At 27.7% G+C, this 21,142-nt stretch overlaps 1 protein-coding gene across 4 annotated transcripts; it reads left to right on the top strand.

The window, feature by feature from the left end:
• Window positions 1-1,707: 1,707 nt before the first annotated feature.
• On the top strand, window positions 1,708-20,169 carry LOC119685822. 4 transcript variants are annotated; one of them, XM_038100205.1, is made up of 12 exons: window positions 1,708-1,873; window positions 7,461-7,729; window positions 10,668-10,769; window positions 10,834-10,983; window positions 11,045-11,164; window positions 11,224-11,318; window positions 12,589-12,630; window positions 15,646-15,737; window positions 17,505-17,697; window positions 19,256-19,391; window positions 19,620-19,781; window positions 19,843-20,169. In XM_038100205.1, exons 1-12 carry the CDS (start codon window positions 1,820-1,822, stop codon window positions 19,958-19,960), a joined length of 1,533 nt encoding a protein of 510 aa, XP_037956133.1. In that variant the 5' UTR covers window positions 1,708-1,819; the 3' UTR covers window positions 19,961-20,169. The 4 variants fall into 4 exon arrangements, with proteins under 4 accessions (XP_037956133.1, XP_037956132.1, XP_037956135.1 ...); XM_038100204.1 differs by having other exon boundaries at window positions 11,042-11,164; XM_038100207.1 differs by lacking the exon at window positions 12,589-12,630 and having other exon boundaries at window positions 1,709-1,873.
• The last annotated feature ends 973 nt before the right edge of the window (window positions 20,170-21,142 follow it).

The raw sequence follows: 21,142 nt of genomic DNA, 5'->3' as shown, positions 1-21,142 counted from the left end.
CTTTTAGTCTTGGCAACCATGCGAATAATGGATTTCATATTGTTCTAATCAGCTGAGGTTCTTATTGGAATGTATTGGGCTCCGTTAGTAACGTTAACTCTGACATTAGCTATTACAGCTACATTTATATACGGTTATTCTCAATCTATAGAAAAGATGAAAATGAATAGCTTTTTTTTTGTGTTAGCAATTTTTTTTTATTATTTATTTTTGGTTAGACTTGTTAACTTCGTCTGAATCATATTTTTGAGATTACATTAAATACTTTTATTTCGTCCTCTTTAACAAAACCAGTGTCATAACGTTGTAACTTTCCTCTTTTGCAAACTTCTTTATTGACTTTATTTTTATCAAATATTCGTATTTACTTTTTAACACACTGGATCACGAGATACTATAATGTCGGCACTATTAAATTCTTCATCTAGTTTTCCAAATTTTTATACCTTTTTGCAGAAATACCCCATTCGTTTATTATATTTTATAATATCTCTATGTTCCTGAATTAAGTTAATTAAATTAATTAATTTAATTAATTAATTATTTAATTTAACGATTCTGTCATAAATATTGGGTGTGTTCAGTGAAGGTTTCAAAACAAATTCAGTTAACTACTAACTACAGTTTACAGTTAACCACAGTTTAGTAAAGAAACGAAAATGGAGTTATTTTAGTGTGTTACATATTTGAAAATATTAATCACAGCTTTTACATGCACACATATATAATGATATAGATTTACAGTTAAAAAATTCTGACTCAATACAGTCAAACTTCCATAACTCGAATTTTCTATAACTCGGACTAAATAGAATTCAACAAGGTTTAGTGAGGTTTAGATACAAACACAAACAAATTCTTTAACTCGAAATCTCCATAAGTCGAACATCATCTTTGAAAATTGGTACTTCGAGTTATAGAAGTTGACTGTATTTATAATCACTTAAAACTTAGTTTGTACTGATAAAATAATTATATAGCATTTTTAATACTAACGTTTGACCTAATTTAAAGTGTTCCATAATGAAATAGGACAACAAATAAAAAAGTATTTCTTATAAAAAGATCTAAATAAATATCCATTTTTGTTTGAGTCTATTGTTTACATTTGTGATAATACTATTAGCTGTAGTTTTATCACTTGATTTGTGAAATGGGTTCCTTTCGCCATGAACACTACTTTTACATTTAATTAAAAAGAAAAAGAGACGTTGTGTATCAGCTATAAGACATATAGCTTCTATATAGCATATAGAGTCTATTGTTTACATTTGTGATAACACTATTAGCTGTAGTTTTATCACCTGATTTGTGAAATGGGTTCTTTTCGCCATGAACACTACTTTTACACTTAATTAAAAAGAAAAAGAGACGTTGTGTATCAGCTATAAGACATATAGCTTCAAGATATTACTCATTTTCTTCGCTTGAATTTTGTTATTTAAATATTCTGAGCAATTTTCTTGTTAAACTCATTTTTTCCGAGAGTTTCTTTGTGTTTTTATCTCAGATAAAACCTCAAATAAAAGTAAACAAATTGATTTCCATTTTGATTTTATAAATCCGTTGTCATTCAAGATCAACAGTTCACTTGTTTAAAGTAAATTCAATGAAACAAATAAATTTTTTAATAAAAATATTTTATTAGTGAAAAAACAGTAAACGTTCACACAAAATTAATGTTAAAATTGAAATGAATTTAAAATATATCGTTCTTTATTGACTATATGTTCTACAAAAAAGTTTTCTTTGAAGTAAACTGAATTTTATATAAACTATTGATATATTAACTGGAATATTGAAAAATAAATCGATTGAGATGGCGCCATTTTATAAGCGGATATGCAGAAATCTATCACGACGATACAAAGAGGTAGTTAAATATGCATATCTGAAATGAATATGAAAACAAGTTTCGTAAATAATAATAAGTTTTTATAATGATTTTATTTTTAATTATTAAAAGACTGTGAAATGACATTTTCCACTCACAATGGTGTTTAATTAATTATTCAGAAGTTGTACATATCCAACAATGTTGCGTTGCTTTCAATCTGGATAACGTATATTTATTTTTTTTTTTGTGTTTTTTTTTTACATATAATAATAGAGATTTTAAGCCTTTTATGAGTTGTGACCTAAAGTGAATAAATATTTTTTTGACTTGAAACTGATATCAAGAATCCCTAATGGGAGAAAATTTTTCACGAAGAAACGACTCTAATATAAATATTATTATTTCGTTTTTAATAAGAGACAGATGTGGTAGTTTTTACTAAATTAAAATTAATGTATGATATTTTAATAGAAATTTTTATTAATTTTCATCTTCCATATTCTGCTATATTAATATTTTAATATTTCAATTAAATTTTTCCACATTACTAAAATAAATTAAATAAATCATAAAAAAACATAAAAAACCTTATTCTCAAATATAAAAGAGTACTTGTTGCAATCATAAAAATATATATTAAACTACAATATGAAAATATTTATTTTTCTTATTAAAAATGAACTCTGTGAAGGCAAATTTATTTGAAGGTCGCGCAATTATTTTTTTGCAGTTAATGACGGCTATGCCTTTGAGCTGCGATACGTGCGGAAATTTGAATAGTTCAACTTTCCCTAATTAGTCGTGTTAAATGATAATATTAAATATCAAGAACCATAATATATATAAAATAAAATTTCATTGGAATCAGTTCCATTATGATTTCTGAGGCGTTGCCATTTGACATTGTGTTTTGGTAAAGTTTGCTATAAGGAAAAACTATTAGAATAGGTGATGCGTAGACTGATATATCGACTAGTAACCCAATAGAAAAACTTTTTCTCTGAATAATGATTTTCACAAAAACTTGACGCTAAATAGCGGCGTTCTAGAAATTGTAATCGGTTTGATTGATTAATTAATCAATTATATTTATTGGTTTAATTGATCAATTATATTAATTATAAAAATATATACATTTTAAAATAAAATATAAATTATATGTTAACTCCACAAAGTGAAATCAAAATTTTTTAACCTGTATAGTCATAGGTTATATTATCAATAGATGGTTTACATTATCTTTTTTATCTCTTTAATTTTTATTACAGTTAATATTAAAAATTGACAATCGTTTCATATAATTTTCTGTTTTATTGAATAAAACTAATTTGCTGAATTTATGTCGTTAAAGCTAACAACACCCTGTAATACATTTAAAATTAAAAAAAAGTGCTTTGAATGTGTGCTATATTATTAAGAATGCTTGACTGTAATAGTCGAAGTAAACATTAACTTTGTTTATGCTATTATTTATTAATAACTTTGGTCATTAAGTTATTATTTATTTATCAAATTGATCTGCATTATTTTATTACATCTTGTTTATTCAGATGGTTCCTGAATGATTACAAATTAGTATATCAAGAAATAAGCAAATAGACCAAACCACATAGGCAGACAAACATTCAGATAATTGCAGGATAATGTGTGGTCTCGCATTATGATCTAAAAATAAATATAGTTTTTATTGTCCATTGTGTCTCCAAATATCCTGATAAATCAAGCAAATCATTTATTTACATTATGTGATAATACATCAATAAATGAATTAGTAAAATATGATTTGCCATAGTTATGAAATTAATTTATAAAGAGGTTTTTAGAACAGAAGTGAACTACAACACCAAAAATTTAGTAAAATTAAACTATATGTATTACCATTAAATGTCAAAATAATATTTGCATTAGTGCTTTGAAGTGTTGGAGTATACTTCAGTTAGATTTGGAATTCGACCTGCAGCATTTGATCCATATGTTTAAATCTGTATTACTTTTCATTTCTTTTCTGTCGTATTTTGCAAAAATATACAGAGCACCAAATGCTTGAGGACTATATGGTGTTCAAACATATTTGAACCGAATGTTGTAATACCAGCATATTCGAAATTTAAAATGTTTGAAGCTTCGACCAGCTTGAATAATTCTTCGGCTTTGATGAACTTAACTTGCTAAATAATAAGCCCTTCTAATCTCCCCTTTGTCGTTAACTGAAATGGGATTGTAGCCGCTGAACGTGGGTGCTATCTTTCACAATCATTGCTAAGAGATGGTTTTATTGGGTTTAAGTCTCATCAGCATGGATAATATTTGAAGCACTAATTTCGGTCATTAATAAATTTTTAAGATCACAATGTCATAACTCTCATTACACTTACATATACGTATAAATTATTATTTTCCTTTACGTGATTAAATTGTGAAACTTGTTAATTATTATATTATATGACAAGAAAACAATACATATTTAGGGTAATAGAATACTAGCGTCTTTTTTTCGTAGCTACTCATTGGGTAGAAGCCAGACTATCGGCTGATTAGGAACCTAAAGTTAGCTACAGTATTGAAATGTGAGACTTTTGTTATATATACAAATTTTCAATAATATTGTATTGATTTGTCATTTTATTATATTTATTATTATTTAATTTTAATTAATTGGGTCAGTTGGTTACGGTGCGCTGACTCTGAGCTGTAAATATGGCAGGGCACGCGTTCGATTCCTTGTACTTGCAGTCTCAAAAAATTATTTACGAATAATTAAATACAAGAATTATTTCCAAGACCACTGATGATGGGTATTTGTCAATACTAGAAACAACTGTATGATCAGCTAAAAATTCAATTAATTAAAATAATATAAAATGAATTTTTGTTGCTATTTATTTAATTTCTAAAAGAGATTTAAGCTCTGATTAGGATCCCTGCTTGGCTTAATAAAGCCCCATATATTGTAATATGAATATGAAATTAAAGCTTATTTCTTATATCAAAATTTAAAAAAAATTTGACTAAATGCAGCATTTAATATCTTTTTTACGTAAAGTGCCGTATGATATTTTATGATATAAATATATCTATGCAGAATACTAGGAATAATATTTTAGCCTTTCATTCTTGTGCAAGCCACGAGCAATGGTAACAAATTGTATAGAAATACTTCTTTTAATTGTAAATAATAATGCCAATCATACTAGATTTATATAATGTGTCTTATGCAGCTAGTCTATGTATCTTTTTATCTTTTGTGCCACTTATACAATTTATTGCATTTGTATATAGGTATGTATGGTATGTACCGCATGTACTATATAATTGTATAATATATACAAAGAAATGCATATTTTTACATTGGTGCGTTTATCTTACGTGCTCCATTCCTCGAATGCATTGACCCCAATAACTAAAAATAAAAACGCACTCGGAAATTTCCATGAAAATACATGCAGAAATTCAAAATAGTTTTTTATTGCCTTGCATTTGCTTCGGTCTGTGGATATTATGCAAAATGTGTGGGAATTTTAAATATAAGTTGTTAATTATTTTTTACTAATAATAAAACTAGAAGCAAAACTATTCTCATAGCTAATAATAAATTTAAAAATTTATTTTTAAAAATTTATTTCACAAATTTAATTTTTTTATTAAATTGAAATAAGCCTCTTTCATGTAAATGAGCTTTTGTCTTTCAATTGTAACACCCACTGGTCCTCACCGGTTCGTAAAATATCAGATTTTATTATTTAACGTTATTATTTTTAATGTTGGCACCGGTTAAAAAATACATTGAACATTGTAGCCTTCTAATTTTTTTTTTCAATCCAGTCAATATTTCGATATTACCAACCTTTGCCTTTAAGTATTGAGTATATAGTCGAGTGAGTATATAGTGAGTATATTCTGTCAAGTCAAATTATTATAATTGATTTTCGAAATTTATGTCTTTCTGAGACGGCGTAATATTTAACGATTGTGTAGACCAGTGGTTCCCAACTTTTTTTTTGACCAAGGTCCACAGTTTTTACTAGGGACCACAAAGTTTAAGAGTAGTAAACTGTATGATTATTTTAACACGCCTTATGCATCTTTGCTATAATGAATTGTACAATAGAGTCCAGAGGTACATTATAGAGACTATCAAATAGGTATATTATTATTTGGACAACCTGCAAGTTATTTATTCATACCTGTTATTTACTTAAATATATTATATGGAAAAAAATATTGAAAAATTACTTAAAAACTGAAATAAATTCAAAAATCTTATGTACAATATTTGATCAGCATTGGCTAGTTATCAAAAATATGAACGACAATTGACTCTAGATGATCACATTGATAGCCTTGATTACCTTTAAGGCCTCGTATCGTTATCATTGATCATACGATTGATATCAAATTGATGTGATCTACTTAAGTCCGGTTTAAGATATATAAGTATATTTCTAAGCTTTTAAAATACACGAAGAAAATGTTTTTCTTAAGCTCCCTCCTAGGCTACGTGCCTGACCATATTGCTTTACATGTGAATATATTTTCCATAAAATAAAATATATGATTTAATAATATAAAGTTATTAAATCTTTTTGTGAGGCATAAAGTATCTGTTAATGATTTAATTCGAGCTCTCTTCAGGAGAGTATGCAAAGATTAGACACCATGGATAAACTGTATTTCTTAAGTCGCATTCTGCTGCTCTCCTCTGAATCATACCTTTCGAGCAAAATTGCATATTTCCGAGAATGAGTTTTATCTAGCTCCATTTACACTTTCATATTTCTGCTGTGCGTCTAATATGACCCATAGACCGATATTGGATTTTTTCTAAGGCCACTAGTTGCACAAGATAGCCTAGAGATTGGTTTATGAAATATTGTACTTCAGACTAAATTGCAGTTGTACGGATTCATGCTATAGAAAGTTGTGTTTTTTCTGCTTATAAGAAGAGTAAAAGTAGGTTGTATGCATTCTCCATCAAAATTCATTGCATTTAAATGTTTAATGCATTGTTAAAATATATAATGAAATCACTCCCAAAAGTTTTGCTAATTGACAGCTTTAAGTTAATATAACGCATATATAAATGCTTGATTTGAAAAAATTTCATCAATAAACTCTTTAGGGTATAATGCTCAAGAATTTATGAATATTTTATTATATACGTATTTTTGATTTGGAAATATAAGAAACAAATTTTAGAAATATTTTGTATCTTCAAAATATTGCTTACATTTTATAAAATCCTGCAGTAGAAAATTCAAATTAAACAAAAATACAAAAGTATTTATTAAAGTGTGAAATGATATCAAACAATCATTGCTGATTAAATTGTTTTTAATTTTTTTGTACTTTTTCATTGAAACAATTTTAGAAATCCCAATCCCAACAATATAAGATTATTTTTAAAATATGCAGTTAGAAAACAATATTGTTATGATTTTCAAAATTTTAATGAAAAAAATAGGGATTAAATTTTATTGGTGAAAATAATTTAAAGTACATATTTTGATTGTAATAATATTAATTTACAGTGATTATCAAACAAACATTTAACGTTATATATTTACTCATATTAATTTTCAAAACATTGCGTTAATTTAAATTACTTTCTCAAAATTTCGTTAAGCCATCACTAAGTCTAGACAATACCGTGGAAACAGTGCTTATCAAAAACGAAGGCGAATTCGTTAGTGTTGAGCAGGGAAAAGATTTGAATGCGATCACTGGGTTATCTGCGCGGAAACGAGATTCACAACAATTACAGAATGCACCTCATCTTCATCATCTACAACAACCGGAACAACAACAGCGGCAAAAACGCGATGAAAACATAAGGCAGCTTTTGGATGTAACAAATACTTTAACGTTTGAAGAACTACGCGATTTTGAAATGCGGTAAGTTGGATGTTGGATCCTCTTAGAATAATATAATCTCTATTGAAGATAAACATTCTTTTATTATTAAAAGAGGTTATTAAGTTATCAGCTTTTTATTGCTCCCGTAACTCCCATTGTTTAATTTGCTTATGATGTGCACAAAATCAAGGAAAATCAAAATTATATATAAATGGGAAATCAGTGATCACATATTAAATATTTCCCCAAATAAGAAAAGTGTGGTTGACTAAGATGAATATTATCCGCCCATTATTATTATTATGTATGTATATGGCTAATCTCTCACTTTACTAAATTAACATATTTATTGTCAAATCTTATTGTATTAATTAGTTGAATATAGTAGGAGATGTTTAATAATGTTTAGAATTTACAGAGAATTTGGCATAAGCCTATATATTCAATACTCCGATCATATTTAAGCAAACTTACTGGTGTCTTAGTTCTTTAGTCAGACTATAGCTAAAGTAACTATAGTTATATATGGTATCTATAATTATATATATGTAGTTTTTTATATGTAGGTTGGTTATAACCTCATAGTAATACATTTTTATGACATCTTGTAATCTATTACCATTTTGTCGAGTACGATGTCTTTCCAACTAATATATTACTGAAGTATTTGCATCTATTTCATAATAGCAATTTAAAAATAATTCAATTAATTCAAGTTTTTAACATTGAAAATATTCTAAATATTTTAAAGTTTTCTTCCTTACCTTTCCTGCATTTTGGCACTTTTATTCCGCAATTAATACTTTGCTGCTAGCATTATCATTGCTCTGTCATTACTGGTTTTCTTATTTTCTTATTATTTTGTAATTGTTTCTTTCTCTTTTTACACTAATATAATTATATAAAAACACATTCATTTGAGTTAAGAAGTACTTAAACATTATTAGTTTTCGTAAACATACAAATATATAAATTATGTACAAAAAATAAACAAAAAATTTGCAACAACAAGGATGTTGTTTTGAATACTAGTTTGCAGCAACAAAATTAATTAAATGGATAAATTGAATGAATTAATTTAATGAAGTAAATAATTGGAATCAATGATTAAAAATTGAAAATTTGCAAGTTAATTACTATTTGTCAATATTTGTATAAAGATTTCATCAACAGGAAAATAAGTCCATTTAGTGATGTGCACATTTTCAATGTTTGATTTAATTACTTTAGGTATTTTATTTTGACAGTTTAATAAAAATCAACATATTATTGTAGAGCTTATATTATAGTTAATACTATTTTCTTACTTCGTTATGAGGCTTAATATTACATACTTCTAAAACTTTTCATGTTTGATAAACTTTATTTTTAAAAATATTTATTAGGCCTAAATATATTAATATTTATGTCAGTATATTGTATTCATAAATAACTACTATAAATATCGACATTTATTTTATTAAAAAATATCCTTAGAGGTCAAAAATTCTTTATTTACTAAAAAAAAAAAAATCTATTCTTTCTGTCTCTCTCTTGAAATGTGCAATGAGTGTACGGATAAACCGAATTATCAGTAATGCACTATCTCCAATGTCAGAAATTATTGTTAATGTGAAACGTGGACTATTAATTTTCTCAAAGTCTCATATTTTTAAATACGACCAGTTATTAGTTGCATTATTCGAAAATTGTCTTCACAATCGAAAAACAAAAAGTCTTTACTTTTTCGAAAATTGTCTTTACCAGTATTAATTTATGACAAATAAATCGGTCATTTCGTATTTTGTGTGTCCAAAGAATTCTGGGTTTGTAACACACATACATATGTATGTCAATTTTCTTAACGAAAATTTCTACGGCCTTTATTCTACGGCCTGTTTTCTCCGGCTTGCTAGGCTACACAAATATTTAAAAATATATAACTTAAATACATTGAGTAGAAGGGGATTCTGTCCAAATTCTTCCTATGTCACTGGTTATTGGAAAGTACATAACAAAAATGATAATAAAACCTTTTCAACTGAAGATTAATTTGAATTTAACGTACGAGTATGTATGTAAGTAATCCACTGATTATACACACCCTAATGAAGAGAACTTATGGAGTCTGTTAATGACAAGTTTTAAGTGATTTTGTGCTAAAGTTATATGACGATAATAATGATGATGATACTGTTGTTTAGTTATGCTAAATATGTTGTTGTTTTTGATGAGAGGATACTTCATCAAGTTTGCACAATTTCGAATCTTTACGCATCGTTCACAAAACGTTGGTATTAATTATATTTTGCACCACTTAATGAAGTGTGTAAATAACATATACATTGTGATGTTTATAGACTCGCTGACCAATAAGTACGGAAATATATAAGGGGGCGCAATGTATGTGAAGTGAATGTACTCATATAACAACATATTGTAAGTATGTTATTGGATATGTTGTGTAAGTACCCTTGAATGCATGGGTACGTTTGTGTTTATTTCATTTAATTTACAAATAAAAGTCACAACTAATAAAAAATGGTTTAATATACTTAATGGAATGATTCTATTTTAGTTGTAGTAAATTAAATATAATTGATTTATATATTCAATAGGAAAAACGCTTTCTTTAAGTTGTCCAACAGTTAAAACTGGTTAATCCATTTCGCTAATTAATTTTATTAATTAATTTTGCTAATCACTAGTTGTGTACTTATGAGTACTGTCAAAAAAATGTTCTATTAGTTTAATATTGATTCAATTCATGGGTTTATAAGGGATTTGCAATAGTTTTATTAGTTTTATTGAACGCAAACGTGCTTAACAATATACTTTGTCTTCTAAGGTTACGAAATAAATTATATGTGGAAGATGATTTTTTTTTTGCTTTGTATAATAATTCCGGATACTATTTACACAGAATGTATATAAAGCCATATATTAATCTATGAAATTTGACTTCTACATAAATATTTAAAAAAAATTCTGTTTACAGTTATGGTTCTCCACATCATAGTCGTTCCCAATCTGTTAAAACACCTGGTAGCCGTGCATCAGGTCGACCTAATCAATTATGCTTACCTCAACAGCGATCACGGTATGAATTTATTTCTTTAAGAAGATAAATTATAAAATATTTAACATATAAATCTCAATTTTAGTGTTGCTTCTATGCCGAATACTGGTGTAGAGGAAGAATATTATAGATTAAGACATTTTTCAATAACAGGTAAAGGCGTAGTTAATCGTGGCGATTCACTAAAAAGTCGCCGTAGTCGTTCCAATAACAGTGTTGCCAGCTCAAATTCAAGGTAGGTTTTAAAATGAATTACATTTTTATTTATGAAAACAAAATATTCTTAAATTTAGCAGCACTGAATATCTCACTACCACGCAAATACCAGCACCAAATTCTGCGCGCACTTCTGCACCTTGTAGTTTGGCATCAAGTCGTGAGAGCAGCACATCCAATCCAGGTGGCGGTCCGTATAGGTAATATGGCGATATATGTTAATCTTTTTCTTGTTATTAAATTAAAACTATTTTTGAAGAGTACTTATGTTGGGCGGACCTGCTGTGGGAAAGAGTTCTCTAGTTTCTCAATTTATGACTTCCGAGTATTTACATGCATATGATACCAGCATTGGTAAGTGGTAGAAACTGACCATATATATATATTATTTGTATACGTTATGACTAATTATAAGTAAATCTACATGTGCGTGACTAATGTGTTTCGTTTTTATGTAGAAATTTTTATTTGTTTAAAAAACAATAAGCTTTGGACAATCTTTTAATGCGATTAAACACGATGTCCTAAGATGTATTCTGATGTACTAATATTAGTTTTAACATAGCTTTATAATGACAAACTTACTTACAGCTTAGTTTTGGGCAAAGGGCACGAAATACGATTTGCAGGACATATTTTATGCTTAAATATTTTAAGCAAATTATCTCACTATGTTACAAGTTGATATAGCTTAGTTCTGTGGATATCGGGCTTCAAAGTTGTAAATTTTTATATTGATAACTAGTCAGTGGTGAAAGGCACGTCTAGCAGCTGCTAATCGTCGGTTTTGTAATGCAACAAATTGATAACCCAATTCAATTTTAAGCCCTGATTTTTTAATGACCAAGTTATATAGTAGAAATGGATTCTCAGAATATCGGATTTGAATAAAATACGCCCATTAATCGTTGCGCTTCGAAAATCTTAATTATCCAACTATGTTATAAGTTGATATTGCTTAGTTCTCTAGATATCGGGCTTCAAAGTTATAAACTTTTTATATTGATAACCCAGTGGTCAATGGCTTGTCCAACTGCTCTTATCGTCGGTGTTGCAATGTACAAATTTGATAACCCAATACAATTTTAAGCCCTGATATTTTAATGACCAAGTTATATTGGCATTAAGTGTAGTAGAAAAGACTGCCTGGTACCTTGTTAAGAAAAATAATTTTTTTGCATATTTCTTCGGCAATTCAATTTTTGTCTTCTGCTTTGAGATGGGATCAAATTATATTGCGCAGTTCAAAAGTTCTATTTCTGATTGTTCCACAATATGATTGTAAAGTTCTATTAAGGAGATGTCCATTGCATATTTGTATTTTTTATATTTAATTTAATTATTTTTCTAATTATTTTTGTTTTCACAACTCAAAGTATTGCTTCAAGGAACAAAGAGCACCAATTTATGTTTTTACTGTGAAAATATGTATAAAATTGTATATATATATACGTAAAGTGTGTTTGTAATATAACTAAGAATGGTATTTTCAGTAAATATTTAAAAATTTGTTTATTTTTTCTTTATTGTCTACTTTGAAACGTCATATGAAAATCGTCATATCATTTCAATTTTAACAATGCGTTAATACTCGTATCTTCTGTGTTGATGTGTACACATTCAGGCTACTGCGACATTCGCATTCATATTGAAAAACCCACTGACGGTAAAATAATAATAAAAACTTAAACATAATAAAATAACTAGAAAAGATAATACAAATATGCATTTTATCTTTTTTGGCGAAATAACTTTAATATTTTTATTATTTTTAATTAGTTACAATTTGCTTAATACATTTTTGTAATTCTATTGAAATTTGTTAATACTTCTATATACGATTTTTAAAGAGCTATACCTTATATGCACTTCTATACACGCAAATATACTATGAATATGCACTGCAAATACATACCATAAACCCTTTGTTCTGAGTATGAAAATACATTTAATTAAATTTGATTAAAAAAGATCAGACAAAACTTCAGATTCAGAAAGATTTAGAAACCCAAAATATAAAGTAGATGTTTTAGTTAAAATTATAATTACGATCAGATTTTCAGTGATTATCCTCGAAAAAGAAATTAGCAAAGTCAAAGCTTCATATTTTCACTAAATGTCATATATTTAATATTTGTATGGAAAAATAGTTGGCTTTGACTTTACCGAACCTCTGATATGCTTCACACAAATACCTTATTTACTATTTACTTGCTAAATTTATTTCAGTTACTGTTTGAAAATATTTTAAGTCCATTCATTATGCTGTACATAACTAAATATTTAACAACATATGCATATTTGTCATAGTTATATCGCTAGGGAGATATGTAAATAATTAAACCCTACCTATAATTTGTCTATTTTCACTACATGTCATTGTAGAAAACTTCATTCATTTATTGCTAGAACTATGAGACTAGTTTGCTGACATCCAGATAGGCAGAAAGACAGACAGATATAGTTAAATTGATTCATATTTTTCGCTGGTCAAGTATATGTATAATGTATATGATATAATAACTCCATAGGAAACGGATCGATCATCGAAGAGATCTCTGACGCATGGACGCATAACTACAGACTAATCGATCCAAATGTATGACGGTCTTCGAAGACCTTTTGCGTACATGTATAGAAGAATGGATGCGTCCATGTCTTGCATAGCGCACGTAAATTATTCTGTTGAAAATAGTGTGCTCTTAGCGAAGACAAAGTCTTCGAAGACGAGTTTTGCAACTGGGAATAAGAATGTGTAATATGGATATGTATACTATGTATATATACGAAGGCGGTTTGATAAGTTAGTGACTTTTTGAATAAAAAAAATTTTGTTCGGCAAAGAAACATTTTATTTTTCTACATACATAATAATTAGCTCGATACATTTAGTCCAGCGTTTTTCTAATTTTCTTATTCCCTCCAAACAATAGGTTTTGTTTCGGTAATGACTTCTTCATTCGACTCAAATCTCTTACCGAAATAATAGTACAGAAAATAGTCGCAGGGCGCAAAATCTGAAGAATATGCTGGATGGGATAGCAGTTCGTATCCCAATTCGTGGATTTGGGATCGTAATGCTTAATCAGCACACGAAATTCACTTTTTTTCATTTTCGTAAAAATTCACGAGGTTGTCTGCTTTAAACAGCTATCAAACACCAACTGAACGACATAGCATGCTCAAAATTAAAAAGTTGCCCATTGGTAGCTTACAGCTGAAGGCAGTAATCTTGCACTGTTGCATTTGGAGTAACTGCGCGGGAAATTCAAAAAATCACTGACTTTTCAAACCGCCCTCGTAGTATGTGTAGTGCAGTTAGTTAATATTTTTTGATACTCACATATTTTACAAATGATGGATTATCTGATCAGAGTTTATGAAATAATTATGTTGATATAATATATTTGTATAAGAGATTGACTATTGTATTATGCATGTTAATATATAAGGGCACTATTATTCTTATATTTTCAAATATGGTATACCTATACGGTCTCCATCGTATTAAAATTTTATGTATATACTTAAAATATAAAATTTGAAATTTCTTGATTGAGTTAGAATCCTTAATACTCAAAACGGAGTAAAAGTTTTACTGATAGCGATAAATGAACTAATAAGTCAACAACCCTGAGAAAAAATATTTCAACTGAAATAACATATGGGTTCGTTTACGTACACGATCCTTTAATTGTGCACCTTTTTTTATAAAGTGCTTAAAAATAGAAATTTTTCTGATTGCATTCAAACAACTTGCATTTTGTGAATGCTTTTATATGTATTCCAATTTGATTAATTGTAGTTCTCTTCCTGTTGCTGAAGACAGCAAACGGAAAACAGTGGAAGTATTAAGTCAGTGATATACTGAAGGAAGGAACTGAGAATAAAATGTTTGGATTGGATTAAACTAAAATATTTGGGATTAGAGAGCTCGGGTGATGAGAAGAATGAATATAAGGCTTATATTATAAGCTATACCAACAGTAAAGAAGTTAACAACCCCAGAGCATTGAAATCACAAATCAAATAAGCTAGAAATGGAATGTGTTGCGAGACAGTTGAAGATATAGACAAAAATTTACAGAGAGGTGTTCTATTGATACGAAACTATTGTGGTTATTTTCTTGTATAAAATCAACTGATTTCTGATGTTGAAACTTCATCTTAAATTTAATTTAGTTACTTTTATCAGGGATTACTGTAGATAGTACCTCGTTGATCACAAATAGTGTCATAGGCTTTTATTTAATTATCAGCAGTTCAAAGAAAAATATCGCTACTCTTTCAATCGATTATTTTAAATTATCTACGAACTGAAATACTTGTATAATAGAATTTTATTTCATTTTAATATTTCTTTTTATTAATAGGAAAAAATATTATGCGAAAATTATTTTTAATATAAACTATATCAAAACTTCCTATATGTAAGAAAAGTACTTCTTCTCTGTTGGTATGCCACTGCGAAAGTTTTAAATTAATTTCTTGAATCAAATACACAAATATTCACTGTAAATAATATTTTATATAAATTGTTGTTTATTAAATGCTTGTTTTTTATAAAGTAAGTTTTTATTAGTTTGGCATGTAAATAAATATGTTTCAGTTCTTTATATTTATGTTAATTAATTAATTTAATAAATTACTTATAAAACTATTTCTTCAACTTAACTCTTAGACGATGAATCTGGGGAAAAATCCGTATCAGTATTACTAAGTGGCGAAGAGTCTGAATTGACATTTATCGACCATGCATACACAGAAATGGTGGTAAGTATAGAAAAAAAATTAAATTTATCATTTATCAATAAGCAAAACAATGAGTACATAAGATTCACTTATCAACTTTTCTATTCAGAGCTTTTACCTTTCATCTTTTAACTAAAATTAGATATTCCATCAGTCAAACAGTGATTTTAAGATTTTCGATAGTTTGAATAGGTTTCTATTTTGCTTTATCTATTATATTTAAATAAATTTTGTTAATATGAACAAAAAGACCTCCTAGAACTCTCCGAAGGCTCTTCAAAGTGCCATGGTACATCCGCACGAATGACATACTAAGACACCTTAAAATAGATCCGGTCAAAAATAAGGGACAGAGCTCTGAAGCTATATGCGAAAACCGACAGGATGCCCTACTTAGCACTATCTAATCTCAGAGTAATCACTAACCGCACGGGTCTGTACGCAGATGTTAGATCACTCATTGAATAATCACAAAGATTATGAGGAATACTCAAATTAGTCAGTGAGATGGGTGGGACTCTGGAGTAATCCCCCAGCCATCATAGAGAAAGAGTGTCAGATGCACTAACTCGGAAAATGCTCAACATAACATAACAAAACAAAATCGTTATTCTTGAAAATTTCCTTTTGTTTTTCTAGAAATTTCTCTAAAATTTCATATCAAATAATGTGGTTGTGCTTCTATTGTATAGAACGAGAGTCAAAAAGAACATTAGTAGCGAATAAAATAATTGGTGAAAAAAGGACCTGTTATGCTTTAAAATTTCTGAAGAAAAACTCTATATGCGTATATTCTACAGCGTGTATAAGTATATCGGAAGTATCTAAGGAATATTGGATTATAGGATGGCATGAAGCCAGGCTGGGTTGCTATATGGGAGATATCGGAACAACTGCTGTGTCTATGTCCAGTTTTATTCTGAACCAGGTTTATGTTGTTGGGCGTCATATTGACCATATATTTGTATTTAACAATACGTACGGCTGATTCTAATATGCCCAACTTTCTATCCACATTTACATGGAATGCGGAATTAATATGTATGTGAGCTTATTGAGGAGGATTTGATCCTTTTTTCTACTTCACCTATAGTTTCAATATAAAATGTTATATAAATGGTGCCATTAATAAAAAAAACACATAATTATTTAAAACGTTATTATAGTACTCATCTCAATTTGGTAAGACTTTTAAAATCTTCTTAAATATACTGTAATAAAGAATTTAATTTGCTTCGTTTCTTAATTTATCTCACTGAAAAATTTTTTTACATACAATACTGGGTTCATAGAGCCATCGTTAAAAATATATTTATAGATCCAAATTTAAACAGTACTGGTTTATATATTTTCTGGTTGATCAAGTTCTTAGTACATATTTTACATAGAGTTCAATAGGATACTTTTGCTTACCTACTCATATTGGCAAATCTGCGTAGTCGAAAAGAGATATATGTGATATATGTGTACGCAGATCTATGAGTTATGAGTTGTTGTTGTTTTAAATAGATTAAATCATTTAATCTATTTACACTGCATGACAATCGCTTTCTAGGGCATGATAACACCAGCGAAGTAATTAAGAAGTAGTTTATCTTTGCTTCTTGAAGATAATAATATTCGTACAACTCCACATCCTTGCTATTCTCTTTTAAGTGCTACGAAGTTTGATACTATAATCACAAAAATTAGAACACTCATTGCTACGAATATTTTGTATTACTAAATTTGATTGTTAAAATATGGATATTTGCAGAATTATTTTTAATTTTTACTTTTATTTTTTAGCCCGATGATTGCCTGTCAAGTTATGATCCTCATGGCTACTGCGTCATATACTCAGCAGCAGACCGTTCCAGTTTCAGCATAGCTGAGCATGTTCTACAGGTGCTCTGGACAAATCAAAATATTGCTCAAAAAGCAGTTATTCTGGTAGCAAACAAAGCCGATTTAGCGAGAAGTCGACTAGTAACTTCAGACGGTTAGTAAAATATGTATAATGGAAATATGTAACATATAATGGAATTGAACAAAATGAGAAGTATTTAAGTATAAATGTAAAGTGAAAATCCAGAACTCAATTTTAGTTTTGGTAGCTAAATCTGGAACCAAAAAATCGGTAACCTATTTTTATTAGTCATAAAATTTTGATTACAATTTGTACTATCAGTAGGTTTTTCGTTATTTAATTCAAACTTAATGGAGTCAATAGTAATAGTTTTGTAGCTGCAAAATCAAAAACAATCTTAAAAATCCATTTAAAAATATGGTGTATTGGTAACTTTTACTCACAATGATCTATGGAATTGTGGTTAACTAAACTGTTTTGTCGGAATTTTTTACTTGAACAAATATATGGAGTACATCTGCATATACTCAGAACAATAGTTACTAATTATAATATCAAACTCGCTACAATATTAAAGGGATAAAAAGAGTAGGTAACCGCTATGTTAAGCTGACGACATTATAGCTTTAAATAAATAATGTATAAAGTATGGATAATTATTATGTTTTTAAATTATTAATAAAGAATACAACTTTACTACTACTAATATTCTATATCATCAGATTTAGAACTTAGAACTTTGTCATTTTCAATATAAGTCTTTCAAATCATGAATTTTATAATAAATAAAACTCAGTATTGACTGCTAAACTAACACGATAGTCATAAGGAATAAACAACTGATTTTAAAGCTTCTAATTCCGTTTTTATGTGAACCTATTTTAAATATGTATATCATTTTTTTGACGTCAGTTTACTCAATGAATAGTCGTGGCCAAAGAAATTTTATTTAGAGGATAATATGCTTAGCGATTCAGTAATTGGGTTAAGATTGTAAAATGAAATATTAAAAAATCATGTAAAAATATACATTTAGCCCTAATACAAATCTAATCAATGAAGGACCTCAAAACCCTACTACACAGGCAAAATTCTAATATTGAAATTGAACTTGATACTAAAGTACGACTGAAAAACTATTTTGAACTATATTAGCCTAAACATATTGATCGAAAATAGTTGATTGTGACTAGAATCACTCCCTCTATACTATAACGCTTATATAATTTTGTTTACATTTATCTAACCTCTCTTTTCGTCCCATTCTATTAATTATGTCCGTATTTTATTCCATTCATATTCCGGGTATCAGAATTTAGAAGGACGTCCTTTAGTCTTGCAGAATTTCAGAAGGACTAGCTCAACAATAAATATGACTATTTAATTAGCACTGCCGAAGCACATTTATTATAATAATATGAAATATAATATATATTTAGTAATATTATATATACATTTAGTAATAATATATAATATAAAACATTGCAATATTAATTTTTTGAAATACCAAATTCATTCTTTAAAATTATATGGATGCGTAAGTTAGGACGGAGGTTATTTTTCGCATAAAAAAGAATTAGCTGTAAATAAACATGTATTAAATTAAGTTTATCTATCTATCTATTATCTATCTATTAGTTTATCTACTAGAGTATAATTTTGTATTCAAACATTTCTTTTTGTTATGTAGAGGGGAAAGCCATGGCTACTGCGTATGACTGCAAATTTATTGAAACGTCAGTCGGCATTAATCACAATGTAGATGAGTTACTTGTTGGGTTACTCTCACAAATTCGTTTAAAATTGGAAAATCCAGAAAAGTCAAGGTAAATGAATACTTTTATTTTTAAATTAGTAAAAAAAGAAATGACAAACATTTATAAAAATCGAATTTAATATACGCCTAACTATTTATTAAAAGATAAGTTTTAGAAATTTGTTAATTTTATTCAAGTTCACTTAAACTTAAACTTTAAATAAATAACCATTAAAACACTACAGCAGAAATTTTTTTTTCATTTTGCTTAAAAAAATTTATTTCGCTATGATTTTAGAGATTTGTTCAGAAAACGTTCTATACGCAAATCCAAAAAGCGGGCCTGTTCACCTTTAAGTGGCGCATGCTTAACTGGGGGCACAAATCCAAATACTCCATTGGGTCCTACAAACAATATTATGTCAGACTTAAATACTCCACCAGGAAGCGCCCAAAGCAGGTAAGTCAATTAAAGGGTAGTCCCATTTAAATATTACTCCATTAATGACATTCTTTTTTAGCCCACGCAAATATCGTGGTTCCCGCACTTCAACAAGTCTTAAAGTCAAAGGCTTACTAGGACGTGTCTGGGCACGAGATTCCAAATCAAAAAGTTGCGAGAACTTGCATGTCCTATAAACAGAATTTCTAAAAATTGTGTTATACTAGTGTGCGAAGTTGGTTTGAATGTGAATCGGGATGTGCATAAGAAAGTTTAGTTTATATCAGACGACATAATTTTAAAATATTATAATATCTATATATTATTATATATATCTTAAATTTTCGGGTATAATTGCTAGTTACTTTTAACTAGCAACAATATTTAAAGATTTTTATTTTTATATTTTTACATAAGACCTTAGAAAATAAATGATGTTTTGACTTTTATTAATAAATTTTATGTTTAATGGAACTTATTATACTGTTTTTCTTTTTCTTTTGATTAGTTTTTTATTTACACTTTAAAGAATATTAAATTTTTATTTCCTACCGCTCTTCACTAAACTTAACTAAACTATAATTCTAGAGAGTTCTAGATAAACTCACGCTCCACGAAATAAAATTAATTTGAAATTGAGGTTTAAATCTAATTGTAGTTCGTTGGTGTTATTTATACATACATATTATTTACAAACATATGTGTTTAAACTATGTATTTTATACATATAGCATATTTTGTTAATGCTAAATATTAAAATTGGGTCCATTCATAGTAAATTAGATTTAATAACGAGTTTTATACAATTTATTAGGTGTTTTATATTAAATGTATTTACATTTTAAATAGATATTTGTTATATTGGTAATAGTTTTTATAAACAAAACAAAATAATTGTTAAAGCACAAATAAAAGCATTTTTAAAGCTAAGCATTTTAATATATTGAGATTTGACACTGAAATTAATATTAATTTATATGTGTATCTTTTAATAATTAAATTAAAAATATTTATATTGGAAAAATTGAAAAGGTGTTACCTAAATAATGTAATCGATTTTATTTATTATAAAAAGCAAAAGCAATAATATATTTTAGGTCTATAAAGAAAACCAGAAAAGTTAATCCGATCTGTTATTGATTAAATAAATTGTACTGATTTTACATATATTTGCTTTTTTGTAAATTGTTAAATTAAAATTAAAAATAATTGGTGTATGTATTTTTATTAATTGTTATTAAGTGTTTAATAAAAAATTGGTAATTGGCAAAAAATTTAAGAAAATTATAAATAGAAATTATAGAATAACAACAAAAGAACAAAGAACAAATATTTAAATTTAATATAACACTCAATTTGAAATCAAAAAATCGGTATTA

Source organism: Teleopsis dalmanni, chromosome 2 (assembly GCF_002237135.1).
Source record: "Teleopsis dalmanni isolate 2A chromosome 2, ASM223713v2, whole genome shotgun sequence".
Classification (NCBI taxonomy): Eukaryota; Metazoa; Arthropoda; class Insecta; order Diptera; family Diopsidae; genus Teleopsis; species Teleopsis dalmanni.
Note: the sequence above shows the minus strand (reverse complement) of the source record. Positions and strands in the feature narration are given on the sequence as shown.

What these genes read in the sequence shown, in the direction of transcription:
- LOC119685822 (XM_038100204.1), top strand. Translation starts at nt 1,820, where the DNA reads ATGGCGCCATTTTATAAGCGGATATGCAGAAATCTATCACGACGATAC. An exon ending in TGCATATGATACCAGCATTG is followed by an intron (nt 11,319 to 12,588) that starts GTAAGTGGTAGA and finishes GTACACATTCAG; the next exon opens with GCTACTGCGACATTCGCATT. An exon ending in TCGACTAGTAACTTCAGACG is followed by an intron (nt 17,698 to 19,255) that starts GTTAGTAAAATA and finishes TTTGTTATGTAG; the next exon opens with AGGGGAAAGCCATGGCTACT.